This window comes from Filicampus tigris, chromosome 15, assembly GCF_054856515.1.
Source record: "Filicampus tigris isolate MCC_2025a chromosome 15, RoL_Ftig_1.0, whole genome shotgun sequence".
Taxonomy (NCBI): Eukaryota; Metazoa; Chordata; class Actinopteri; order Syngnathiformes; family Syngnathidae; genus Filicampus; species Filicampus tigris.
This window is the reverse complement of record NC_141231.1, coordinates 8,803,342-8,831,071: the sequence shown is the minus strand read 5'-3', so window position 1 is coordinate 8,831,071 and position 27,730 is coordinate 8,803,342. Positions and strand designations below refer to the sequence as shown.

General features: G+C 41.6%; 3 protein-coding genes across 6 annotated transcripts; 1 reads left to right on the top strand and 2 right to left on the bottom strand.

Annotated features, from left to right (window-relative positions):
- Positions 1 to 71: 71 nt before the first annotated feature.
- Positions 72 to 12,609, bottom strand: LOC147135349 (TBC1 domain family member 10A-like). Of its 4 annotated transcripts, none has more exons than XM_086052764.1 (10): positions 11,729 to 12,609; positions 11,023 to 11,199; positions 9,868 to 9,967; positions 7,167 to 7,274; positions 5,690 to 5,796; positions 5,023 to 5,137; positions 4,116 to 4,181; positions 2,858 to 3,047; positions 2,270 to 2,424; positions 72 to 2,141 (listed from the first exon to the last, which is right to left on the bottom strand). In XM_086052764.1, exons 3-10 carry the CDS (start codon positions 9,910 to 9,912, stop codon positions 1,758 to 1,760), a joined length of 1,170 nt encoding a protein of 389 aa, XP_085908890.1. In that variant the 5' UTR covers positions 9,913 to 9,967; positions 11,023 to 11,199; positions 11,729 to 12,609; the 3' UTR covers positions 72 to 1,757. The 4 variants fall into 4 exon arrangements, with proteins under 4 accessions (XP_085908890.1, XP_085908889.1, XP_085908888.1 ...); XM_086052763.1 differs by lacking the exon at positions 11,729 to 12,609 and adding an exon at positions 11,511 to 11,710; XM_086052761.1 differs by lacking the exon at positions 11,729 to 12,609 and having other exon boundaries at positions 381 to 2,141; positions 11,023 to 11,710.
- A 3,271-nt stretch (positions 12,610 to 15,880) lies between these two features.
- On the bottom strand, positions 15,881 to 21,877 carry LOC147135348 (protein phosphatase PTC7 homolog). The gene is made up of 6 exons (XM_086052765.1): positions 21,311 to 21,877; positions 19,741 to 19,920; positions 18,847 to 19,045; positions 17,657 to 17,780; positions 17,456 to 17,585; positions 15,881 to 16,842 (listed from the first exon to the last, which is right to left on the bottom strand). The coding sequence occupies exons 1-6, from the start codon at positions 21,510 to 21,512 to the stop codon at positions 16,784 to 16,786; spliced, it is 894 nt and encodes a 297-aa protein (XP_085908891.1). The 5' UTR covers positions 21,513 to 21,877; the 3' UTR covers positions 15,881 to 16,783.
- A 79-nt stretch (positions 21,878 to 21,956) lies between these two features.
- LOC147135347 (uncharacterized) lies at positions 21,957 to 26,600 on the top strand. The gene is made up of 2 exons (XM_086052760.1): positions 21,957 to 22,295; positions 22,684 to 26,600. Exon 2 carries the CDS (start codon positions 22,688 to 22,690, stop codon positions 24,440 to 24,442), a length of 1,755 nt encoding a protein of 584 aa, XP_085908886.1. The 5' UTR covers positions 21,957 to 22,295; positions 22,684 to 22,687; the 3' UTR covers positions 24,443 to 26,600.
- Positions 26,601 to 27,730: the final 1,130 nt, after the last annotated feature.

Sequence of the window (27,730 nt, the reverse complement as noted above, 5' to 3'; positions counted from 1 at the left end):
GGTCTCATTGTCTTTATTTAGGATTAAATGCTGTCACTGTATAGGAACGGTGGCCAGTCTCTACAATCAAATCAGTCAAACAACAACCTTGCATGTATTTGACACTGTTGGTACATTATTTACAAAGCCACAGCTTGACTCAAGTGGTCTATTATTGGATTACACAAATTGATGTCTTAGTTGTGTCGTAAGCCCCAAGTATTTAAGTAGCAGCGCCATCTATTGACAACAGAAGACGTCTGAATTAAAAAATGGGGCAGCATGTTAGACCTGGTGGTTAACATGCCTCACAGTTCTTGAGTTTAAGAGTATAAAGTTGATTGCTCAGAAAATGCATTACACTTTTTAAATAAACAAAATATACCATATCATAGCAAACATCATGTTTTACCTCTTATTTTAATTACTGCTCTTCCCGCTAAAAGTGCCAAAAAACATTGACTTTGAGTTTACATGCCATTGCAACAAGCAAAAAAAAAAAAAAAAATTGTTGTACATTCCTTGGGCTGCAATTGTGTTAGAATTCTATAAAAAATACATCTCATTTTATATATCTGGCTCAGAAAAGGGGGCTGTAAACTGGTTGCGGTTGCACAACATCCTCCCAATGCTGGTTGCTGGAGTGTTATTTTTATTTCATTTTTTTCCAGTAATAGTTCTTCAAAGTCTTTACGCCCAGCATGCCTGACTTTGCATTCACGCTCGCACATTTCATTTCCAACGTGAAAAAACACTGCCGGTCTGACAGATACAACACACCCAACTTAAAAATCTTTGGCTTCGTGGCACAACAATGTCCCTGAACACAGTTTACTTCATCAAAAGAGGTGGACTCAAAGTAGCGCAAAGGTGTTTTGCACATATGAATGTACAACAAAAATTGTTCAGAGAATGACACTGAGGCTGGCAAAGTAGAAAAAATAAAGAGTTGCTGGCAATGTTGTGTAGTGTAGCATGGGGACCTAGCGTACACACATTAGGTACAAATGCTCAAGATATCCAATATGCAAACTTTTCCATAGAAAATTTGCATTATTGCCTTGGTAGAGGCAGTATTTCTTCAAAAAGCTCACATAGTGGATCTTATTAGATGACGCACCTAATATTGTGGCCGGTGAGTAAGAGTTTTTTTTATTTTAAACTCTGACATAATCAGAATGATTCTTTGCAGTAAACAGCAGCAGTAGCTGTTAAAGTCAGTTAGCATGTTAAGTCATGCTCACCATAGAGCTGCTCCATCCTCTTACTGACTGATCCAACCTCAGGGAAAAAAAAGTGCAAACTATTCATCATCGCCACCTGCAGTTCATTGGGGGGATTACACATGTACAAAATAAGATGCGTATTATGCGAATTATGGAATACATTAAAGAAGGCCGACCCACGGACATCCCCCGGCCTTCTATGTATTCAAACTTCCATAATTCAGTGCCATTATCACTTAAAAAGTTTCTGACAGTTGAGGAGAAAAATCCAAAGTGTTATCTTCAAGTACAGCATCAAATTTACTTTGGTGCACCTTTTGTTCAGGTAAAACTGCCATGTGGAATTGCAAAGGGCTACATTGGATGTCAGTGATACTGAATAAATGCTCAAACGACTTTTCGTTGACTTCAGTAACTTCCCTAAAAATGTAGTTTATAAATATGATAGTGTTTTGAAATTATACACATTTTAAGAATTATGAGTGTTTAAGAAAATCTATTTCACTGAAATCTCATCATCTCCGTTACGGAATGCTTGACGTGCTTACCGTCCTACAGATACGTGTCGTGGTCGGAGCTGCTCACACTCTCTTTGGACGCGTGCGTGCTCATTGGTTGCAACAGCGGCGACGGTACCGCCGGGGACGGCGGCGTTTTATCCGTCACCTGCGGCGGCAGAACGCTCTTCTTCCGCTTCTCCTTTTTAGCCCTGCGCGTGTCCCTGGCATCGTCTACCTCCGAGGGGGATTCCACAACGATGGTGGGCCGCTGCTTCAGATCCTGCCGGTCCGGCGGCTCGGCGGCCATGACGGCCTTGGCGCCGTGCATCCTGGGAGGGGATCTGTAGTGGAGGTCGCCGTGCGTCTCTTTCCAACGCCGCAGCTGTGCCAGGTGCTCTTTCTCGATGTCTTTTTCCGATACGGACAGGTCTATCGTCTGTATTGCAGCGTTTGCATTTAATTACAATTTTACTGACAAAATGATGAAATTATTATAATTGGGGACCATGGGGCAGCATGACGAGAAAGAATCGGCATGTATTTACCGAGCGAGTACAAACTGACCTCTTGCACTAGGAAACGCTCCTGCATGTATTGTGGCGGTATGGCGCGGAGACGCTCCATTGTTTCGTAGAGACCCGGGCAGGCCTTCACCTTCTCTTGAGATCCCAGCATGCATTTGAGCAGGACCAGGCCCACGCGGAACAGGATTTTCACTCCTGAGAGCAAGAGGGACGACATACTGTGAGAGAACGTACGGCTGGGGTAACGGCATCGAAAACAGACCTAAACATTTTAAGAGAGAAAAAGTATGTTTATGGAAGTGCAAAAGAGGGATCTTGAACAACATGAGTAATTGTAGAAAACAGTTGGATAAAAAGCTTATTTTAAAAGATATTTACGTGTAAATACATTCGACGGCAGAGGATACAATTAACGTGTGAATCCGCTTGCTGCCATTCATACACAAGCCCACACTTCACAATGAGTAAGGAAATTTGTGAGAAAATGTATATGGGATGATCATGATGTCAGTATACTGAATTTCTGTGCTATGTCTCGTGAGATTTTTTTTCCGATGTAAACTGTGTGCCTTGGTTGAATAAGAGGTTGAGAAACACTGTCATAGCACATGAGTGACATGTCTCTCACCCTCACAAAGGAACATGTCCCACACGCGAAGCACGGAAGTCCAGGGCAGCGTGCGGGAGAAAGCGCACATGAACCACTCGGTCATGTACAAGACGGGCTCCAGCTTGTGTTGCTTGAGGTGACGGTGCGCCATGGGAGACACCCGCCGCAGCAGAGCGTACAGGATCTCTCCATCCAGCTGGATGGCCTCCTGCAGGGGGTGCCGTGGACATATTACAGGGGTGGTCAAGTCAAACATTTTCTTTACAATAATATATTCCATGCGCCCCACTAGTCTAAACAGTATTCGGATTAACATTCTGTTTGTGGAATATGAATTAAGAGCAAAATCCACCCGTGTTTAACTATCTCAGAGGGAGGCCATTTTGCCACTTGCTGCCGACTGAAAATGACATCACAGTTGCTCTGGGCCCAGGTAATGACCAATCACGGCTCACCTGTTTTCTCAGTTTGGTCACGTAACATTCTCAAGCTGAGCCGTGATTGGTGGTTACCTGAGCAACTGTGATGTCATTTTTAGCAAGTGGCAAAATGGCTGCTGCCTAAGATAGATAAAAACGTCAGGACTTTGCTGCTTAATTCATATTCCACAAATGCAATATCAATCAGAAGTCCGTGTTTAGACTCGTGAGGCCGCATACAACATATTATTGTAAAGATAAATTTTTTTGTTGACTTTCGCTTTAAGTGGACAGGTATAAAGAGAGGAACAACTCCTTTTGTGCCTTTGCTTAATCTCTTCATCTCATCTCATCATGCTATATTAGGTGGTTGGCCTATCAGTGTCCTGCGTGAGTGTGCTCATTGTGTTTTACTGTTCTGCTATCATTCAATAAATAGCGGAAAAAAACAATATCACTGACATCCAATTTAAGGTCCACACAAAACAAATCTGCAATATAGTGAGGTCACGGTAGGTAAACCACGATATAACAGGGGACATCTCCCACTGACAATAAATGCTTTTCTATTTTGAAACATGATTTTGCGCGGTGTCAACTTTGTTACTATTTTACTGCAAATCCACCTTAGAAATGTTTAAGAGGCACAAATAATGTGTACTTTCACAGACTAAAGGGATTAACACACAATATGAATCGAAATTTCTGCCTCTATGAAGATAACAGTGTCAATCAAAAAAAACTGAGCACTGTAGAGTTGTGTAAAACTCCATATCACACAGTTATAGTGAATATTTAACCCTGTGACAGTTGTGTAAATGCCCGTTGTTAAAATTACAGCGAAGTGTGCATCTTACCAGCCCTGAACTGTAGTATCCAGGAAGGTACTTCTCACAAATCTGGACAAGGACCCAGAACGCGTCCTAGGAAACAACAACACAACTCTGTAATGTTGGACAAGGGCCCAAGGAAGAGGGATTGATTTATTTGTTTTGATTGAAATTACTTTCATCGTGTATCATGTAGTAGTATTTGTAGTTGTTTTTACTAGGGTCCAACCAATATGGATTTTTTTTAGGCTGATTTTTTTCTGCCAAGGATCGGTCCTTGGCAGAAAAAAATACACCAATTACTGATTAATTGGCTGATTGTGTTTAAAAAAAAAAGCATAAACTATTCAAAAAAAAAAAAAAAAAAAAAAACATTTTGCAAATAACACACAATCAAATCAAATATTTAAATAAAACACCAACATCAATTGGCCAGAAAAATTCCCAATCAAAATATGTGCTTGTAGAACTTCTTTTCAATGAATACAGGTAAGTGTGAAGAATAAAATTGAATACAACAAAGCTTCAAGTAACATTTTGGAATACCTACCATTTAACCAGAGTTTTATCAACACAGGTTTGTCATCTTGTCCTGAAGGCACCATTTAATTCAACTGCGGTGTCTCAGTCTAAAGACTGGTTGACACCATGTTATGACGTACATGACTTAGAAGAAGAATAAAGGCGCAAAGAAGAAATCTGATGTCATGTCGAAAGAACAGTGTAGCACTGTGTGCTGAGCTGTAAATAAATGAATGAAGAAAGAAAGAAGACTGATTGTTTCTTGTGTTCAACTGCTGTAAATGGTAAAAGTACATGAAGGGCGAAAAAAAAAAAATCAAATCATAATATATTATTGGCAGATGTTTTAGAAGGGCCATAATTGGCTGATTTAATCAGCAGGCTGATTAATCGGTCGGGTTCTAGTTTTTACCTCAGCAGGCATGTGCATGAGGAGCACAGCAGCGATGGGAGCCTGAGCCTGACAGTAGCCCTCCTCGGGACGGTGCAGCGTGTACGCCTTCAGCACACGGAATAAGTCTTGCTGCCTGCATGTGTGGAAGGGTGGAAGGATGAATAGATACTTTAATCATCCTGTGAGTGAAATGTCATCATCGGAACAGCAACAGTCCCACACATGCACTTGTCACTTGCACTAATAATATAGAGACAAGGTAAAAACAAGTACAAAGAGCAGCTTCGAGGAGCAATTTAAAAAATGAAAATTCAACCAGAATATTAAGATGTTACAAGTCGATATGTGGAAGGTCATGAATAGTCTACAGTAATATTTGTACAATTAAGGTGACGTAGGAAGTATAATATTATTGACATTAATGTATGATGGTAAAATGGTAAATTATATTCAAAAAACACCTAATACAGTGGACTCCCGAATTGTTTTCATTTTTACACAATATTTTTTTTCTTTTTTGTTTACCCCCCCCCAAAATGCATATTGAAAGTTTAGCAGCGTTCGTTGAAGAATTCTGGGGGGTTAAAACAAATAAAATAAAAATTACCCAATACATTTCAATGGGCATATTTTCGCTATTCGAGGGTCCAAGTTATATGGAGGCACACAGCCGGTCGGTGCTTACCCGTGTCCCCCTCTGGCTGAAAACATTTCATGGAAGGGAAACTGTCGGTGGAGGTCTCGCTCGATGACATCCACCCATTTGGGATCTCCGGGTTGGCTGTCCAGTTCCTAAACGCACAATTTTGTAACATGATTTTAAAAAATGCGTCACAGTATGTTTCACACTAAAGAGGACATCTAATGGAAAATAGACATTTTCATGTACTGCATATACAATTATAATATACAGTTATATACGAATTGTTGAGTGTGTGGATGCCTGCTCACACATCAAGTGTGAAATAAAACAATGAAGCAAACCTTTTGTAATCTGTTTCTGAAAATGTGTCTGCGAGCGAGCCGCTTTGCACTTCCACCTCATAGTTATGTAACAGAGGACGAATTTACATTTTACAATACAATTTACGACAAACCGCCTCTACCATGTATTTCCTTATGTTAAAGTAGGTTGGCTGAAAATCCAAAGCCACTTTTCAGGTATGGGCTCAGTTGATGTGTCCAAGTGCCACAGTGTAGTATTAAAATAGCTGCTTGAGTTAAACGCTTTCCTCGTCTTTATAAGCACTCACATCGCACACACTCACTGGCAAGATCACGCGAGCGGCTACGCACGCATTTGTCAGGGAGATAACAAGGCAATGTATGAAGTCTCGCAAATCACAAAGCAATTGAGCTCCACAGGTCGTCATGGTAACCAAAGCCCAGACATGCCATTGGTACAACAGTAAATGGGCTCACATACTTGCAAAAGACAGAAAAAATGTGCTGATTTCAGCAAGACAAAATAAGGTGAATTTAGCTGATTCTTGAGTCAAAGACATGCTATTAAAACACCTGATAACTGTTTTAAATTGTGAAAAAAAAAATAGTATAATTTGTCTCTTCTCATAGAAACAATTCTCAATACTGTACTTCTAACTTACAGGTTTAGAACTGGCAACAAGCACTACACTCCAGTAGCGTTGATCTGTGAGGGACTGTAGAAGTAACTTGAGCAGAGTATTTTGCTCTGAGATGAGACGTACAATATCGTATTTGGCTGTGCAATTCCTCCAACAAGCGTCAAGCAAATAAAACTGAAAGTAAAACTACCAAGCCCGTGTTTGTCCATCTCGCTTCAGTGACTCCTCTAAATTTGGAAAAACGTGAGCAGAGATTATAGGAAGTAAATAACTGAGTACATTTTTTTTACGCTTTATAACGTTTAAATGAGTCATCAAAGTTAACACTAAACCATTGCTAGCCCTATTTTTTTTAACAATATTGGATTAAAATAAGACATTTTCATCACACTCGCAAGAGGTAATGACATTGCCAAGTATTGGTACTCAGTATTGGCAAATACAAGTACTAGTAGAGTTCATGGTTGGAAAAGTGGTATCGGTGCATCCCCAGTCAAATTCATTGTTAGACCTGTGGAATTCCCACTCAAGGCGCTTTAAATTCCAGTTACACAAAACAAGAAATGTTAAGATGACCTGGAAGTTGCCCCGGTTTTGCTCCTCCTTTACTTTGCCTCCCGTGAGGTAGAGCCAGGCGCGACCACGCAACGATGGCGGGATGCCCTTCTGACAGCGTTCTTTCAGCTGTGGAGTTTGACAGATCATTTTGTTGGGTTAAACATTTACACTTTAACTTAGTAAGGATAGTATTTTTCATGAAAAAGCACTCATATTCACGATTGGTCGAGGCATTATGTTTTACAGTATTTTCAAATTTCTATTATTTTTATGGAAGTTGATCTAAGTTGTTGCTCATAATCTTTTTGAAGCTTTTTTGATACCAGGAGAAGTGAAAGAAATCTCATAAGGAAATACTATCAAAACACAAAACCTGTTTTGGACATTGTTCATTTAATTCTGTTCCTTGAAGCGAAGGGGTGGGGAATCTATTAAAATTGAAAAGTTGATTTTTGTGGGAAAAATTAGACATTTTATTTTAAGGCCACACTGCCCAGCCCTAACATCAACAGTGTAAATGAAACGTATTTTTATGTGTGCCAATTAAGAATGTTACTTAAAAAACTGCTAAGTAAACAAAAAAATGATTTACGATAGTGACAGTTTGACTCTGGAACCGATTAATGTAATTGCCAGACTACAAACAAAGCACACCTGATTTAAAGCTGCAGCAGCAAAATTTTGTCATGAAATAAAATTAAAATATGTATATTAGCCGCGTCGCTTTATTAGTTGTGGGTCTCCACGTTATAATATGAGATATTTGCAAAGAAAGGTGTCACAGAGGTGGACTTTTCAAAATGTTCAATTACCTTAATCACCGGTAAACATTTTTTTTTTCCGAACATGGCTTGTTACACAGTAGCCTTCCAGAAAAATCATTGACGTAAATGCGGAGTTGACGTCATCGTTTACACACTTGAAAACAGCAACATCCTACCTGAGCTCGTCCGCGACGGGAGACCTTGCTTTGAACTACGGCATTTGTAACTTGTTTTTAATCAATCTTTTGCATGAAATAAAACAGTTAAAACAATCACAAAAACTGTGCTAAACAGACGAATGAACTCCATCTTGATAACTCGTGATGTTTACGTCAATCTCCGTTTGTCACCCGGCTGTAAAACAGCTATAAAAAAAAATCCCGTGTAAATTTGCAAAAGGTGCCAGCTAGCTGGTCTTCCAATGTCAGTGGCACATGACCAATAAGGCTTACGTGATTGGTTGGGCATGAGACATTATCCTTTTGGTATTGTGCCAACCGAATTTGAATGTATACATTTGAATGTAAAACACAGAGAATTTTTTGGGATATCAATCTGTTTTTGTTTTTTACATTTGAAAAAAACGGAATATTTTGATGAGTTAGAATTTGCAACCCATCGATTTTGCTGTTTCAGATTACAATTGATCTAACAGAGCTAGTAATAATGACTCCATTCAAATGTTTTTAAATATAAATACTATAGATTTTTTTTTATTTAAATATTGTACATCTTTTTAAAACATATTTACATAAATTAGACTTGCATTGTTACACTGTGACAGACATAAATGTACCGTTCACTCACCCATACAAATATCGCTTGTTGGAAAAAGGACAATCATACCAATCATAGATGGCAAAAGCACCTTTGCTCTGAAGGGAAGAACACACATGGGGGGCAGGTCCACCCCCACCTCATTGGGCATTTGCAGACTGCATTGAACAAACACTAGACAACATAGACGAAGACAAGCTGGCAAAGACATGGAAGGCCTCTTGACGACAAGTCTATCGATGTGTTAAGGCTGAAACTGTGCTCCCTCTTTTCAGTCACGCGTTAAATGTCACAGCAACTCTGCCTTTGTCTGCATATACGTTACATATTTCCAGAACATATGCAATATAAAGACACGGTAACAAACTACAACAGATAGACTGAAACCATGCAAAGCGAACAGCACTGACATATAACACTGGGGAACATATTTGTTGAGTTAGGTCTGACGGCTATTTTTAACACATTTTTGGGTGCAGAATACAAAATTGATTGTGGTTTTTTCTCTATAATGTCAATTTTTTTTTTAGCTTTAGGATCCCCATTTCCCTAATCAATTACAATCACAAAAACTGTGCTAAACAGACGAATGAACTCCATCTTGATAACTCGTGATGTTTACGTCAATCTCCGTTTGTCACCCGGCTGTAAAACAGCTATTCTGATCAATCTAGGGACCAATTTAAACGCAAGCTCGGAATAGATCACCTCACGTTTGGTCATTCGATTTCATTTTAATCAGAATGCAAGGCTCCATGTCAAGTTGTCAACCATGACCGATATGAAGGTTCAGTATGAGCGCAACCTCAGACAGTTTCATTGGTCCACTGTAGTGTGTTTGACAATTTTATTGGTCAGATGTGACAGGACTATTTGTAAAGGTATTGGCTCCATGGAGCTCGTTAGTAAAAATCCATAAATTAACCATGTCACATTTAAAGCATCAGGGTTCAAAGCGTGGGTAAAACATAGCAGCTTGTAGTCCAAAAATTAGGGTATTTCCTAAAGGGACATTTCTTTTTTTATGTTGATCAGAGTTGCCGATTGTATTCGACTATAGAGCCCACTTTTATCAAGAGTGACATGCTAATAATGTTCATGGCTCTCAGCCAGCTTGACATAAACTCTTAAAGGCGTCCGTTTGAAAAAAGAGGTTTTGGAGGCATGAAAGCACAGACCTTCTTGTGCTTTTTAGCCATAAACTTGTCCCAGCTGTTGAGCATCTCGAGCCATTTGGCCTCCCGCTGCCTCAGCACCTCCGTGGGGATTTCTTCTGCACTGTGGCGAGAAAAATTAAACAATAATGAGCTACCTTCTCCTCAATTGTAAAGGTATCATGTCACGTGTAAATGGGGAAGGCTGTGACATTGGAAATGTCTGTTCTCGTTCTTATTCTTTTACACAGGAAACAGATCCATGGACTAAACAGCAGAGCAATGGTCATCATCAGCAGCCAAGTTTCCTGAAAACAGGAAGCTGTGGGAAAATTTTTGCCCTAGTTCCCTTTCACTAACAATGTTTTACTTCATTACAGTACCACTACAAAATCTATCTTTGACATATTGCCATGCCATGCAGTCATTGCAAACCGCATTATTGTCTCTGTGAAGGCACATTCCAAAGCAGCTCTTGTACGGTATTAAATCTCTTTAGTTTTGGTGTACCTAATGTGCCTGGAACATACTATTATATTGTGACAGGCATAACAATTATCGGTACATACTCCACCGCTTCATGGAGGAAGGTACAATTAACCTGTGTATACACCTTTTGCCATGCATAAAACAAATACAAGGCTGTGAGTTCCAGTATGTGCACATTTCACAATAAGTAAATCTGCATCATATTTGTTTGGTGGTGTGCTGGGTGATTTTTCCAATGAAATTACACAACTCACAAAAAGTTTGGGATATTTGGCATGATTTTCAGGATGAGTCTGAAATGCACTATAATCAATTCAGGTGAACTTAATTTGACCTCTAAAATTGCACCGACTGCACCTGTTCAACTGTTCAGTGTTTCACTATTTTTTGTACAATTCAATGATATCTGATAGAAGCTGAATGAAAAAGTTCAGACACGGCTGGATTCCCCCCCCCCCCCCCATTATTTGTATTCACAAGGACATTGAACAGTTGCACATGCAAATGTGTAGCGGAGGTCAAATAAAGTAAGAGTAATTTTGCATTTTACGTTCATATGGAAATTTCACCTGAAGCCGACTAAGTTAGGTTTTTGTGCCTTGGCCGCCGTGCTCTGCTCTCTTTTACCGACCAAAGAATTATTACAATTAATCATTAACTTCATTTATTAAACTGCATGGGAAGACTTACTGGAGTCCCAGGTACTGCTGGGCTCCACCTGTGAAGCCGTACTTGTCCGCCTCTTTCTCCCCGGACGTCCCAGTGCCATCTGAGTCCAGCGTGACTGCATCAGAGCCAAACGACCGAGTGCTCCCGTTGCTTGTCAGCTGCTCCGCGCTACCCTGAAAGTCAAGCTCTCCATCGTCCCTGTCGAGGTTTGCCATTTAGCCAACATGTATTTAAGCAGAAAACCCGCCCCAGTTATAACTTCAACACCCTGGCCTTATTTCTTAATCGCGTTTGCCTCCATGTAGCTCAACTACTGTCACTGGCTATGCTAACACGCTACGGTTGCTAGGAGGTATGCATCTTAGCTTTTCCCTTGTTAAGACCCCATTCTTAAGTCACATTGTGGATTTAGCGTCATTATTCCCCCTCGAAATTACAAATGGAGCTCGCTAAAGTAACGAGGCGTGTGCGGACTCGGAGCTAAAGTACTGGTAGCATCACCCACACACCTGTCAGCTGAATGGTGTAGTCGCTAAATCTCTGCTACTGTCAGCAGGAATACAGACTAGCACGTTTGTACATAAACAAAAAAAATAGCTCTCTACTGCCCCCATTGGGCTCAACGCCGCACTGCAACTTCACAAACTCACGCGGTATAAACATGCCTGTACACTTTCGAAAACGATAAACAGAGAGGACTCGGAGAGAGTCGTTTTAAAAACGTTACCCAAGAAGACGGACAAGATCACGGACTAAAAGCGGCTCCCAGGTGTCTTGTAGTGGCTACGAGGGCCGCTTCTGGGAAAATCATGCCTGCCCACTGTGGGATAGGTGTACAGTAGTATTACAAGAATTAAAGTCACGTGGTACTGTCGAATCCATCCATCCATGTCACGTTTGATTTTAAAAAGGCACAAATAAATTGGCCGGGTTAGTTGTATTGAGGGCGTGAGATTAAACAAAAGATCAAAAGTGTATGGAAAATAATGTATTTTAATAATACAACCGGAATCGCAGTTTAATTTATTTTATCATTTCATTAACTCATTCACTGCCAAAGACAAATGAGTTATAAAGAAATAAAACAACAACAACAACAACAACAACCACCACCACAAAGTGGTTGATTCAGCCAAATTACTAATACTATAGTTGATCATGTAAATGTTCGGTCGGTCGGAGGATTAAAGTTGAATGGACTTTAACCCAATTGTTGCCCAAAGACAGCTGGGATAGGTTCCAGCACGAAGCAACCCTCGTGAGCATATAATGGTTGGATGGATGTTACAAAAGGAACATTTATAAATCTGTGCAAGTCTATTAAATGAACAAGGAGTTCCCGAACTCGCTTTGTGCCATTACAGTTTGCATCTGAATATTGTTTTGTTTTTGTAGTTAAGAAAGACATTCAAAAGTCAACATTTAAAGAAATTTGGTGTAAAAAAAAATCCCGTGTAAATTTGCAAAAGGTGCCAGCTAGCTGGTCTTCCAATGTCAGTGGCACATGACCAATAAGGCTTACGTGATTGGTTGGGCATGAGACATTATCCTTTTGGTATTGTGCCAACCGAATTTGAATGTATACATTTGAATGTAAAACACAGAGAATTTTTTGGGATATCAATCTGTTTTTGTTTTTTACATTTGAAAAAAACGGAATATTTTGATGAGTTAGAATTTGCAACCCATCGATTTTGCTGTTTCAGATTACAATTGATCTAACAGAGCTAGTAATAATGACTCCATTCAAATGTTTTTAAATATAAATACTATAGATTTTTTTTAATTTAAATATTGTACATCTTTTTAAAACATATTTACATAAATTAGACTTGCATTGTTACACTGTGACAGACATAAATGTACCGTTCACTCACCCATACAAATATCGCTTGTTGGAAAAAGGACAATCATACCAATCATAGATGGCAAAAGCACCTTTGCTCTGAAGGGAAGAACACACATGGGGGGCAGGTCCACCCCCACCTCATTGGGCATTTGCAGACTGCATTGAACAAACACTAGACAACATAGACGAAGACAAGCTGGCAAAGACATGGAAGGCCTCTTGACGACAAGTCTATCGATGTGTTAAGGCTGAAACTGTGCTCCCTCTTTTCAGTCACGCGTTAAATGTCACAGCAACTCTGCCTTTGTCTGCATATACGTTACATATTTCCAGAACATATGCAATATAAAGACACGGTAACAAACTACAACAGATAGACTGAAACCATGCAAAGCGAACAGCACTGACATATAACACTGGGGAACATATTTGTTGAGTTAGGTCTGACGGCTATTTTTAACACATTTTTGGGTGCAGAATACAAAATTGATTGTGGTTTTTTCTCTATAATGTCAATTTTTTTTTTAGCTTTAGGATCCCCATTTCCCTAAAAAAAAAAATCTTGTGTGTATGTAAATAAACCCTGAGATGAAATAGTTACAAGCTTTGAAAAAAAAAAGCATAAATAGAATTTAGACTCCAATTCATATGCTAGCTTTCTGTTTGCAGATATTGATAGTACTGAACTATTGGGAGCTGCACACACCTCTCATTGCACTGTCACAATTGTGACTACACAAACGCCACGTAGCTGTATATGAGTCCACTCATAATCAACTCTTCTTACTAGAGCTAATCTGTGGCGTTTTGCTTATTTGGAGGGGATGCTACAGACAAAAAAATGACTGCAATTTTGGAATCAGCATGCTAATTTTAGTTTCAATCAGCAGAAAAATCTAACTCAACAGATTTTTCCCCCAAAATTGTTCCCCAGTGTAATCAACTAACTAGTTTGAAGACTTTTTCCGGGAACCACCGTCCCTCACACACAAATACAGCTCCAACTATAATTATGAAACATACATAAAACCGTGACATTATTGGTCACCACCAACACATTGCTTACAGAAGGGCCTACAGTACAAAGTAGGGTCCCTAATATGCATTATATATGGCTTTCCTTCTTTGGCTTCTGAAATTTGTCATGCACAAGGGTGACAACAGACAACCATTCACATGTAAGAAAGACAAATTCATCAAGAACATTTAGACAAAAAAAAAAAAAAAAGACAAAAACTTTCTTCAGAGACCCATCTTGCCATCACTTCTGAGCCCAAATTGGGTACAGTATTGCTATTGCTGCATCATGTTTACAACCACAAGGCGGACTGATGAATACACAAAGAAAAATGTCTTTGGTGTGCCCACTTTGACAATGTCAAGACATTTTGCCCATTGTAGTGTTAGCTGAAGCATCTTGCCACAAGTGGAACAATAGAACACGTGTCTTGGGATTCAGTTACGTAAGGGTTAATCAAACTCGACACGCACACATATGCACTCTGAACAATCATGGTGAACATGCTCATGTAATGGAGCTCATATACTCACATTACACAAGAGAAGCAGCAAAATGAACAATAAATGCTAACGGGACGAAACATGAGGATTAAAAAAACATACAAACAAAAAAAATTCTCATAGTTACGACAACTTTGTCATGAACCGTATACCGTATTTCCTCAAATAGTACCCTTGTAATACACTTGTAAAAATAAACACCTCACCTTAAAGCGCAAGTCAACCCAAACATATTTTTTTCAAGAATATGTTCCCAGCGGGCCCACTAGTTGAAACACAGGATTCTGATTAATTTTGTGTTTGTGGAATATAAGTTAAGCAGCAAAATGCACTCGTTTTTAGGCATCTCTGGTCTTCTGTCGACTGAAAATGACATTACAACTGCTCACAATGACCAATCACGGCTGACCTGTTCTCTGAATCTGAGCCGTGATTGGTCATTGTGAGCAGTTGTGATGTCATTCTCAGTCGACAGAAGACAAAATGGTTGCCCCAGAGATGGCTAAAAAAGAGTGTATGAACACTTATTCCACAAACGCAATATTTATCAGAATGCCCCGTTTCAACTAGTGGTCTTGCATAGAACATATTCTTGGAAAAAAAAAATGCGTGCGTTGACTTTCACTTTAAATAACATCAGTAGTGTAGTCCCATTAGGTGGCGGAGTAATAACAATCGTCACTGGCCAACAAAAAGCATGAATCGCCAAATTTTGGGACGGTTTAAATAACGTCTGTGAAAAACGACCCCTCCTCCCCCCACCATGTTGAATAAAATCATTCTGCAATAATGTACACGTGTTTGCTGGACGGCGATGTAAATGTTCCAATCTACGGCAGCACAATGCCCCTAATCATTTGCATAACAGCCTCATAGATTTGGGGTTCTGGGTTCTACTATCAGACCAATCCTCCCTCTGTGGTTTGCATGTCCTTCCCATACGTGTTTTCTCCAGGTATTCCAGCTTCCTCTGACATTCCCCAAACATGCATGTAAGGCTGTTTGTCTATGTACAGTTTGATTGACTGGTAACCCAACAAAACGAACAAGCAATATACTACAGGATGTTGTCAGAAATAACCCAATTTTCACTTAATTGGTCAGAAATGATTCATCATTGACCCTAGTGAGGATAAGCGATACCAAACATGGATGGATGGAGGACTACAAATAAAGTATATTTGCGACATATACCGACATGTAGAACAATTAAATGCTCTTCCCTAGATGGCAAAAGGTACAATCCCTAGATGGCAAAAGGTACAATCAACCCCGCGTATCCACCTGTTGCCATTCATGCAACACAAGTCTTCCTGCAAGTACATCAGCTGTGAGTTCTACTAAACAGGCCTGCAGTGTCACTGCCCAAGTAAACTTATGAGTAAATTGAGGTTACTATTTCAATATAGATCTTTTTTGGTTCTTGGTGTGCAGTGAGATTTTTCCAATGTTATGTATGTGCCCTGGCTCAATAGGGAAACACTGCCGCAGAAAAATGGAGGGATAAAATCTATCCAATTATTTTAATATTTTTCAAAAAGCATGTGCACAAGTGAAGGGTCTTGCCCCAATAAACACCTCACAATTGACTTAAGTACACCACTATAGGAGGAAATACAGCATTTCATGTGGGCAGACACTTTCAAACATCACCATTTATAAAAATAAACATCTCTATCTTCACACCTGACCTATGGCTGCAACCGTGAGCATTACCAGATGCTATAACATTTTCTCTTAACATCAAACATGAGACACATTCTAAGTCAAACACACACACGTACTCCCTTTCCTACCACACTATCTCAGCAAATGTTCATCTTAGCAAATGGAAGTGTGGGGATTAATCAAATGCCTGTGAACGCATCACTCACGACAGTAACTTGAACAAAAATAGATCCAAAAGTAGAGAAGACAGTCCCAAAACGTAACTATTTACAACCGCAAACAGGCACATCCTTCCCTCAGCCCCAAACTTAGATAACCTTTGCATGTTGATTCGACTGAGTCTTGTGGGCTTAGTTTAGTTCCCTCTGAGGGCTGAGCTAGTTAACGGCTAGCGCCTTCATTCACATTCCCAAAGCAAACTGATTCTTTTATCAAAGCTTGGCTTACTCCTCTTACTATGTCGCTTCTTACTCAATGAGGTGCAATTTGGATGCCGTATGTGCCGCACCGGGCTTCTCCTAAGTCATGATCAACACGGATCTATCCTAGCTGCCCGTTTCCCCTTTGACGCTCGACACAAAAGAGGAAGAAACAAAAACAAAATGGACATGGCTGGGCGAGTGGGCATCGTGTCGGTGGGCCGCAGGGCGGAGGAAGATCAGGCGGACGGGAGGGGGTGAGTGAGCCCTGCATACAGTAGGAGCCCAACGCACTCCACCACACACAAACACACACACACACTTCCTAGTCTGTATATTCAGCCACGATGGACAGCAGCACTGTGATGTCGTCTGGCTTTCCTCCTGCAGAACAGACGAAACAGATACGTGAGCTGCCAAGTTACATTTCAAATGCTTGTGATGGTGCTGTGGTCATGTGACAGCAACAGCGGCCAAATAAAGTAATGTTTTTTTTTTTTTAACAGGCACTCGCTTTTTCCTCCAGACTCTGCTTCTACAAGTAGCCGGCTGCTTACATTCCCCACCGAGTGACATGATGGAGGAGATGGCCCGGTTCTACAATAAGGTCAGCTCAAAAACTACTATATAATGTTGTTGGAATGATATTAAAATAGTAAGAAAAATCTTCTAAGAAAATTGACTAAACAAATGACTAATTCCTGAAAATTCTAACTCCTATATTGAAAATAATAATAATATGTGGGGCTTTGTTATCTTTAAACTATCATCATCAAAATTACAACAACAAAAAAATAATCCTGATATATTTCACGAGTTGTAAATGTATAGTTTTACTTTCTAAAGTGAACTACTGACATGAATTCAATTTTCCATAATACTCACATTTATCGAGATGCACCTGTGACATTAAATCAACTCAATATCATTTTTGTAATAAAGCAACAACCATATAAATATAAAATGAGTGATCCCGGCATCTGACGGCTACACTTACCTCTTACATTCAGGCCATTGTCACACGCAAACTGTGCAAACGGGGACATGTAGTTGGGATCATAGGCGAGATCGTGAGCTTGCTTTGCTATACTCTGTGCGGTCTGCAGGATGCTGTCATAGTTTGTGGTCTGAATAGGAGGGTATAACATTAAATAGGGGGAAATCTTTATGTGCCGAATGAAGTAAAATGAAGTCACACCTTGAGTTTTTTGAGCTCCTGAAGAATCATATAGTCGGGCATGTTATCAAAGAGGCCGTCCGTGGCGGTGAGGATGATGTCGCCGAGCTGCACGTCAAATGAGGAGCTGTCAGCAGCTTCTGGACTGAAAAGGGGGAAACAAGAGGACAAGAAGTCCAGAGGGATGCAAAATTGGAGCTCTTCCACTTCATCAACAAGAAGAAGCTCGCTTATGCACTGTGTTTGTTAACTGTTAACAGAATTGTCACTACGGGTTTGGCTTAAAATGTTTTGGATGACATGCTATTTGTGCTTTGCAGGTACAGCGCAACCTCGGCTCAAGAAAGCCCCTGTTCACAAACAAATCAGTATATGAACACATTGAAACATTTGCTCAGTCAGTCACATATTTCACATGCAGATTAACCCATAAAGGCCACATAACCGCGCTTCTACCACTTAAGCCGGGAGTGGCGGTAGTGAAAAAGACGACGCTCTTGTGGACCTTGAACGAGTGGAACCAGTCGAACGTGTTATATGGTTAATATATATGTTTGTAGACAACGACGATAGCGACGGCTTTGTGACAGAATAGGGGATGGTAATTACCACTAAATTTTTTAAAATTCAAAACAGTGCTTCTCTTCCACTGACACTTCATTTTTACATTAGTGATTGAAACTGTAAATAATAGGAAACTCAGGCCTGTGTGAAAGCCACGTCTAAGCTCTCAAATACTTTTGGAATTATGTTTCTAACTGCTACAGGAGCTGAGATGAATTATTTTGTAAGTGTTGCATTTCCAAAGTCGGGTGATGACCTTAGGCTTTAGAGAACTGTTTAGCCAGGCGTCTTAGGCCTTAATGGGTTAATACCTTTGTGTTTTTTGGGGGGGGTTTTTTTGCTCTAAATTAGCCCTGCATATGGCTGCCAAGGACAGTGAAAAGTGCAAGTGATTGTGCTATTAGGAAGCCTTGGAAAGTGCTGTGGTTCCGGTGGCGCCGGGCATCTGTGAAAAGGAAACTTGATTCTGCGGCTGGACTGGATAATTCTATTGCATTTATTTTAGAGGGAACCCATAGATGAGTGTATATCAGTGCCCTAAGGCTCTGTTTGTTTGAGTCTGTTTCAAGTCAGACAGCAGATACTCAGCACAACAAAAGCTAAGGCATGCTTCGTTTCATAGTGCGTCACGGGTCACCGGTGCCCACCTGTCACTGAGCACTACCCCCTCGGCCCCCGGGGGGGCGATGGACAGCTGGAAGGGCGTGTTGAAGTAGTGCTGCTGCTCGTCCGAACGGTGCACCACTTCGCCTCCGCGCACCACAAGGAAGCCCGAGTCGCCGAGGTTACACGTGTGGAGCTGGTGACTCCGTCGATCCAGCACTACGATGCAGGCGGTGCTGCTCCCTGCAAAAACAGCGGCGTGGTGTTACGGAATAATCTTTACTAGGACCTTGAGGTGTTCAGTTATTTATGCTGCTGGACGACGGCAACCTTGGGCAGGGCAAAACTCGGAGCAGCCTTTAGCTGTACAGCTCAAGTACACGTCATCCTTGCAATGAATACAAAAACAAAACTGCTTATTTGACAAACGCGGTGACAAGAGCGAGGGTCCGCTACGCTAACGCGGCAGATGGACACCACATCTCTGAAGACGTGACCTGGGTGTCGTGTTTGCCTCCTGCAGTGTCACTTACATTCTTCACCTCCTGGAGCTCTGAGGCCAAGAAATACTCATCTTACTCTTGTTCCTTAAGTTTCCCATAGGAAAATATTCTGTTGTTTAACACGATACATATCCTTTCATATACTGTTGCTACCCAATATTCTGATTTGTATTTCTTTCTATACCAATGACATACATTTGTATGTCATTTCACAATGGGTCTGAAAAAGTCTGGTACTGAATGAGTTACTTGTAGTTTGCTCACAGTCTGACCACTGCCATAGATATGTTATTTCGAGAAGATGCCCAGTACGCTCTGCAGTTGAGTACATCAACGTCCCCTCATACTATACACATTTATGAGGAAATTCTAGATGGTTGTACTCATGACGTGTGCGTGTGCGTTGAGGCGGATCGTAACTCTGTGGGGGCTTACCTAAAAGGGGAACTTTGTTCTGTAGGAGTTCATAGTAGCCAGACGTCAGGATGCCCACTGGATTACTCGGAGTGAACCGGCCCTCCTTCACCAGCCGCTCGCACGTTCTCATCAACGTGGCGGAGAACTGAGATGGGTCGACGCCGTAGTCCCGCCAGCCACCCACGCCATCCGCTACGCCTGTTAAGACAGAAATTTGTCAGACCTATCTTCAAAGAGAGGAACATGATGGATCGTATTGACCTGTTACACCTGTATCTTTTTTACTGTAAAATAAGCAAGTATTTTCAAGGCGAGGTTGCAATGACTGCACGTGAAATCGCACAGATAAATACAGCCAGTCAAGAAGTTACAATTTGTGTTACTGATGAGGTGTGGTCATTGTCAATTAAAAAGTAAACCTCATGAGATGGAGTGAACCAGTGAAGGCCAGAGTTCTGGACAGGACATGGAGATATATGCCAGGGTATTCTGTTAAGAAGATCTGTAAATTTCGGTTTGAAACTGTTTTCATGCCTGATGCCCTTCATGACCACCCCAATATTTGGGACTGGCAGTTGCTTGGTACTGGGTCACTGGTTGAGAATTGAACCCGCAAAAAAAGCAGCATCAAGTACCACTGGACTACCAGTGGCATGTATGTATAGATTTAAGAAAAGGACAGCATTAAAGAACAATGAGTTGTGGGGCACCGTGATTTGACTCGAGGTAATCAAGTCAAAGTCACAAAATGAAAAGCTAAAGCAGACCTCCACATCACAAAGGCAAACATGCACAATTATGTTGAGCCCCGGAGTCTGACTAATGCAAACCATTCACCATCTTTTTTGTAATAGTTTATGTAAGCACTCTTTGATTGCGGCGACATCATTGGCTTTCATATATGATCTATCCTTTGTCCAGAAAAGGATTACATTGGACCCAAGTTACAGAATCAATGCAGTTTGTGTAATATATTTAAGGAACCCCCTTAATGGCAAACTCCTCGACGGTTACAGGGAAGGCTTTTTTTTTTTTTAAAAGAACAGTTTCGCTTATTAAACATTACTGTGGACAAAAGCCAATTCGAGCCAAGCTAAGCGGTAATAACGTCGCTGTTAGCAAAATGGCCGCCTCCATGCTCGACCATTCTGACCTTGTTGTTTTCTGTCAGTGGGCTTCGAATTTGTGTTTATTTAAACACCGGGGTCTTTGAATTAGTTTATGTACACTCCCCGACTCGATTTGGGTGATTATCTTGCATTGCTATTTTGTCGGAATGTATCTAGGTGAAAGGTCGTTTGGTGTCGGCGTAAAAACCGCAGCTCGATAACATGTTATAACAATTCCATTGTGTCGTTGTCGGTACATTTCACAAAGTGAATGCATGCTAATTGAAACAAACAAAATGCTGTAAAAAAGAGAGCTAGGGGATCATGTTCAGGCAGGGTGACTGGAGGGGGTGGAGGCTGTTGTGTTTTCATCGTGAGGTCAGTCCACGTGCAGGGTGGACGGACCACTGAAGGTCAACCGGGTCCAACCGCAGCCTGCAGGCCGGTTGAGCGTGTCCACGAACGGGGAATGCTCTTACCCAAAACGTCTGCACTCTTGTTCCTTGCGATGAAGCAGGCGTCGTCCCCGTAGCACATCCCTTTCTTAAGAATCCCCTTCCGAAAGTCCTTGCCGAATCCATAACTGGCGGAAACGAGGCTATAGTCGCGCCCGTCCGTCTGCGAGAGTCCACCGAGGACAGCCCGGGCTACCAGTCTGCCATAAGACAGTACGGATAACATCACCACCCCAGCGAGAAGCCGAAGCAGCACCCCTGTCCCGGTGTAAGCCCTCTCACGCGGTCGTCTTTCTCGACACGTCCCGCTCGGTCTCTTGTTCGGATTAGGGCGTTTTTAGCCACCCATGCACACCAGACGGCTCCGTTTCTAGGACTTACTAACCTAGCCCTCTACGTTTGCTCAGAACTACCAATGAACACCACGATGTTGGTTCTCTATAGCTGGTTTCGTGCCCGCGGTTCCTCCACTGGGTACTCTCCTTTCCGACATCTTTCCACCATGTACCCCGAGAGTACATACGGGTATCTTGGCAGTTTACGGTCGTGACGCCACAGCCATGGTGACATCAGCCAATGGGAGAGCCGCTTGCCGTTCTGCCGAGCTTTGGGTCGTGAGGCTGCGCATGCGTAACAGATGCGCTTGTTTTGTAAACTGGGCGAGTGGGCGTCACACAGGAAAACAAAATAAAGACTTATACAAAACGACTATCCAAAATGTTCGAGGCATATTAATCATAGAAACACATTTGGTTCAATTCAACGCAAAGAGAGTACAACCTAGCAAAATCATATTCCTAATAACTGTTTGTATCCGCCCTCAATTCTAATGTCCGGTCTGGGGTGTGTGAAAAAACGAGTGCACCACAGCCCAAGACCCAACCCTCACAGCGCATAACGGAGCGAAGCAGAGCAAAGGAGAACACACGGACGACGCCAAGGAGTAATCTCCAAATTTAACGACGAATAACCGGATTTAGTCGTTATTCCTTGGTGGGACATTAGTCAGGTACACTCAATAATAATGTTATTTAGTTCCGTGAGGGACAAGTCGACTAAATCAATCCCGTTCTTCATTTGTTTTATCCTGCTGGTTAATTGCTATCGGCCAACTTGCCTGTTGCCAATTTATTAAGAAAAACAACAACAAAAAAACAACATATTTTCGTCCACATTTGTACATTTTACGTGGGTTAATGATTTATTTTAGTGAAGCACATGATGAGAGGACAATAGATGCCGATTGCAAAACTAAAATAAGAACAGGTTAAAGTATAGCTCTCTGTCGGATGACCAGTTAAAGAACAGGAATATGATGTCATTCTGTGCCCGTCGTTGTTGTTGCCATTTGAGTTTATTTCATTTTAAAGCAATGATTTTGATTATTTTATTCTTAGGTTCATGATGAAGAGATGGCGTGAGGCAGCTTTGCTGTCTTTTCTCATCATGTGTTTGCTAAACACCGACTCCACATGGGCCAGAAGAGGAGGCGGCAGCAGCAGTAGCAGCAGCAGCGGCCGGAAGTCTTCCACCTCCTCTTGGGGCAATCGCGGCTCTCAATCCAAACCGTCCAGCTCGAATCCGGGAAGCACTTCCAACCGGAACACCAATCCATACCCCTCCGGTGGAAATTATCCTGGAACGGGAAATAGAAACCCGTCAAGTTATCCAGGAGGTGGAAGTTACCCCAACCAGAATCCCGGTCGAACCAATCCTGGTGGATATCCAGCTGGTGGGAGTTATCCAAACCAGAACCCTGCAGGCCGTAATCCAGCCGCTGGGGGATACCCAAACCCAAATCCTGCTGGAGGTTATCCACACCAGAACCCTGCAGGCCGTAATCCAGCCGCTGGGGGATACCCAAACCCAAATCCTGCTGGAGGTTATCCACACCAGAACCCTGCAGGCCGTAATCCAGCCGCTGGGGGATACCCAAACCCAAATCCTGCTGGAGGCTATCCACACCAGAACCCTGCAGGCCGTAATCCAGCTGCTGGGGGATACCCAAACCCAAATCCTGCTGGAGGTTATCCACACCAGAACCCTGCAGGCCGTAATCCAGCTGCTGGTGGATACCCCAACCAGAACCCCGCAGGAGGTGGATATCCCAACCAAAGCCCTGGACGGGGCAATTATCCAGCAGGAGGCAGTTATCCCAACCAGAATCCAGGCAGAGGTGGTACCAACCAAGGGTACCCTAACCAGTACCCAGCTGCCGGAGGTTATCCGAACCAGAATCCTGGAAGGAATTATCCAAATCAGAACCCGGCTGCAGGAGGGGGCTACCCAAACAGGGGTGGCTACCCGGCCGGAGGGAGCTACCCAGCTGGGGGAAGCTACCCAGCTGGAGGGGGCTATCCTAACAGGGGTGGCTACCCAGTTGCGGGAGGTTACCCAGCTGCAGGGGGGTATCCAAACAGAAACCCCTACCAGTATCCAGCTGCAGGTGGTTACCCAGCGCGTGGTGGATCATTCGGCTATCCCCAAGGAAACCCAAACAATAGGATCCTGAGTCCCCACATTGGCGGGGGCGCTTACGGATACGGCGGTACCGGAATGGGAGGGTCCCCCTTCTCACGTTCTGTGCAGAATATGGGTTACAAACCCAAATCTACAGGGTTCGCCAAGAAGGCCATCATGGCGGCGGGCGTGGGCGCCGTAGCCGGGATGGCGGTGGGATATGGATTGGGGCGCTTCCCCCGACCGCATTTCTCCTTCCATAGCCCACAGGAAGAGTACTACTACAACAACTACATGTACCGCCGCTACGGCTCACGCTCCACCGATGAGAAGGACTTCGGCCGCGATTACGTCTACAAGCCGCCGCCGAGAGCCGAAACCTACGACGCGTTCATGGCCCGATGTATGAACAGAACGGATCTTCTCAAGGAGCAGAAGACTAACTCCTCCGGTGGTATCCAAGAGGACGACGATGACACGGTGAGCATCGAGGAGATCGGCTATCCGTCCCTGGTGGAACAGATGAAGGCGCGGCGCTGCGTGGAGAATTACATGGCCTACTCCGAGCGCTTCCTGCAGGAACGTAAGCACGACTATCAGGTCCAGACAGGTCGCAGCGGCCCGCCGAGCGTCGCGGTGGCGCAGTTTTTCCCGTCGCTCCTCATGTTGCTGTCCAGCGTGTTCCTGCTCCAGTAAGAACAATTAGGCCCTCTATTATAGCTGCACGTGTTCATACAGTAATGCTGTTCCAGTGTATCCTATATCCTCAGTAACATCCATGATTTTTGCACCTTCTGGCTCATATTTAGTAAAATACTATATACACTACTCATGAAAAGTTAGGGATTTTAGGTTACTAAAATGCACTTTCACCTTTACACGTGAACCCAATTTGAAGTTCTCAAATGTTTTCTCCAACATTTTGGTTTCAATACTTTTTGCACAACTTGCTGTTCCCTAACATGGAGCTGAACGGCGAAACTTACTACGTGTGTTTTGATCCTTGAATGGACAAAGCATGTCCCGGTTCAATCAAATTTGGTATTCAAACAGTCGCCTTCATCCAACCCTTCACAGCAGTTGGCATCGTGAAACCAAGACGGTCCCTAACAACTGATTAGCAGAACCTCACCACGAGATACAAGATACAGAGGGACTGGAAGAAACATCTGTTTGAATTTTGCTATCCGACTCCTTGATAGAGAACAGCACATTAGACAAGTAATGACACACTGAACAGCTGGGCTTGTGCATTCAATAGCTTAGATGTTGAGATTTCACCCATACACCTAACTTTGTGTGAGTAGTATATAATAAATATATATATATATATATATATATATATATATATAAAATTTAGGGTTGTATATAGGTGCATAAAACTAACACAAGGGTGATGGAGTCTCGTGTATCTTCTTGAAAAAGGGTTATAACCTGTAGAAGTACTGTTAGTCTAACAAGCACTCATTTTTGATTTGTACTCCCATGTCGATGAGCACTGACTACATATTATGTTTTATAATTTGCACGTATGGCAGTTCATTATGGCGATATAGCTCCTATAACAATGCAACTAGGCTTCATCTGTTGAGAGCAAACATGTATTGCATGGTGTTGTGTAAATAGAGCGCCTGCTATGTGCAGGCATCGATGCAAATGTTTCCCCAGTGCTATTTCGGTCGAAATGTACAATGGAACATCAGGTGTCAGGAACATGTTGAAAGACTACCACTTAAATTACAAGGACAAAAAGGTGTAAGATTGAATTTGTAATATAAGGAAGAAAAGTTGTAAGCTTCAACTAGAAATATTAAGAAAAAAAGTCTGAAAAAAAAAAAAAGATTGTTATGAGAATAAAGCTACAATATTATGAGGAAAAACGTTATGAGGGTGAAGTTGAAACTTAAGGCAAAGTAGGAATCTTGTGCTACTGTTTTAAGTTACATGGGCAATTCTGAGGACCCTGGCAGATTAAATTGAAATGGCAACACAGAGGCTGAAATCTGTTTGGACAAAAAAACAAAAAACAAAAAAAAAACTAACATCCAGAGAAAAACGTGTTCCTTCATTGTAATTTCACGTGCATGGTAATTTCCTACATGCAAACATCTCAATTCTGTTAAATTGGCAGAAGTTTTTGCTCACCACTCCTTCCCCAACAGCTACTGTAATTGTCATTTGGCGTGCATCTGTGTTTGTATGGGTTAATGACTGAACTCAGCGGAAAACTGACGCAATGCTTCTTTTTAGCCTGCACCGTCATTTGACTTGAATTGGTACTGTTCTATTGTAATGTTGTTGTTTTTTTACACACACAGTATCTGCTTTTATTCAGTTTCACTCTCACTAAAGGACTTTAAAAATGTGTTTTGACTAATGCATACATTAAAATAGACCGACAGAGACCACTGTAATATAAATACAATTTTCCATCTCAGTTCTGCACTTTTAACATTTTAATGGTGTGTCAGGTCCTACCAATGATTTATTGTGTAGTAATTTGTGAAGAGAACCTTAAAAGTGAATCATTTCCTTTTGTTGCTTTACTATGTATTTTTCAATTACCGGTATATACATTCACAAATTCAGATTTGTCAATTTAAAATCAAATTTAAATGAAGGTTTGATATTTTCCCCACACGTTTGTGTTTCCTGTATGGAATAAAAGTGCACTTCTTCTCCTTTACAATTGTGATATTCTGGAACTATGTCATTGAACTCAATTGTATCGATCTGACATTTTTTTTTCTTTCACTAGCAAGTAATCAGTACTACTACCCCTATGATGTACTATATAATTTGCCATGAATGTATTGTGTATGTGATCAAATAAATTTTGTGTCAAAAATCCCTATCTTGGACAGTTGTCTTCTTAAGGCCCTTCTTTCTCAGTGAGTTTCAAGTTTCTTTTGTTTCGACAATGACAATGATCTTCCCATTTTTGTGAAGAGAAAACTCTCTTACCGTGCTGACAGTTTCGGCTGTCACTGCAGCGTTCCTCGGATTTCTTCTTTCTCAGTCAAATACATTTTAAGAGTGACGGGTTCATAAAGTTAGCTACTATTATGCTAAATTAATCGGGGTTACACAAACAATAATTTTTCTAAATTTGAGCATTTCCCTCCCTGATCTTCTGATCAAAATCAGCAAAGGCCCGATTATCATCTGCCTCTGAAAGATTATCCTGAGCTATTAGCCTTTGTTGTGGAGTCTATTAAGGCTGATTCCTTTTCTCCCATTGGTTCAGAAAATGTCGGCCGACTTCAACTTGTAATAATCGCAGATCTTTACGTGTGGTCACCATTGAGAAATAATGATCTTAATTTACTCAAAAATGTACTTAATGCCAAATCTAGACCTGTTTAGTTGAACACAAGGCCGATTTACTTTCAGAAACCAGAACTTATCTGTTGTATGAATGGCAAAAGTTGGATAGGCTACACATCAGAGATAGCGCTAAACCGGGGCTAGGGGGGCTTAACCCTCCAATATATTATTTGATATTCGAAAATATGTAAACAATAATTTCTGGTGATCTTAAAGGAAATTGAATAAACTCCCACAGTGCAATTTCCTCACTGGCACTGCAGTAAACAATAAAGAAAGTGAAACTACAGAAAAAACCACAACCAGTTCCTGTGATGTGCTATTCCAGGAAAGTCCAGTGCAAGATATTCCCAGGATTTTGCTATACTAGTAGTCACTATTATTTAAATATTCCTGTTGAAAATGATAAACTGTCCAGCCTTTAAAATTCAAAGCGTCCACATTAAAGCACGGCATGATCTGAACTGTCTCTGTTATCTAATACAGTAATTCCCAACCTTTGCTGTGAGCAATCAGATGTTGTCATGGGAAATTATCCAATTTCACTCAGTTGGTTTTACTACAAACTAATACATCTTTGTTCATCTATCTATGCCAGCGACATATAGTGACAGGTAAATGCTTTTCCACTATGTGGCAGAAGGTACAACTAACCGG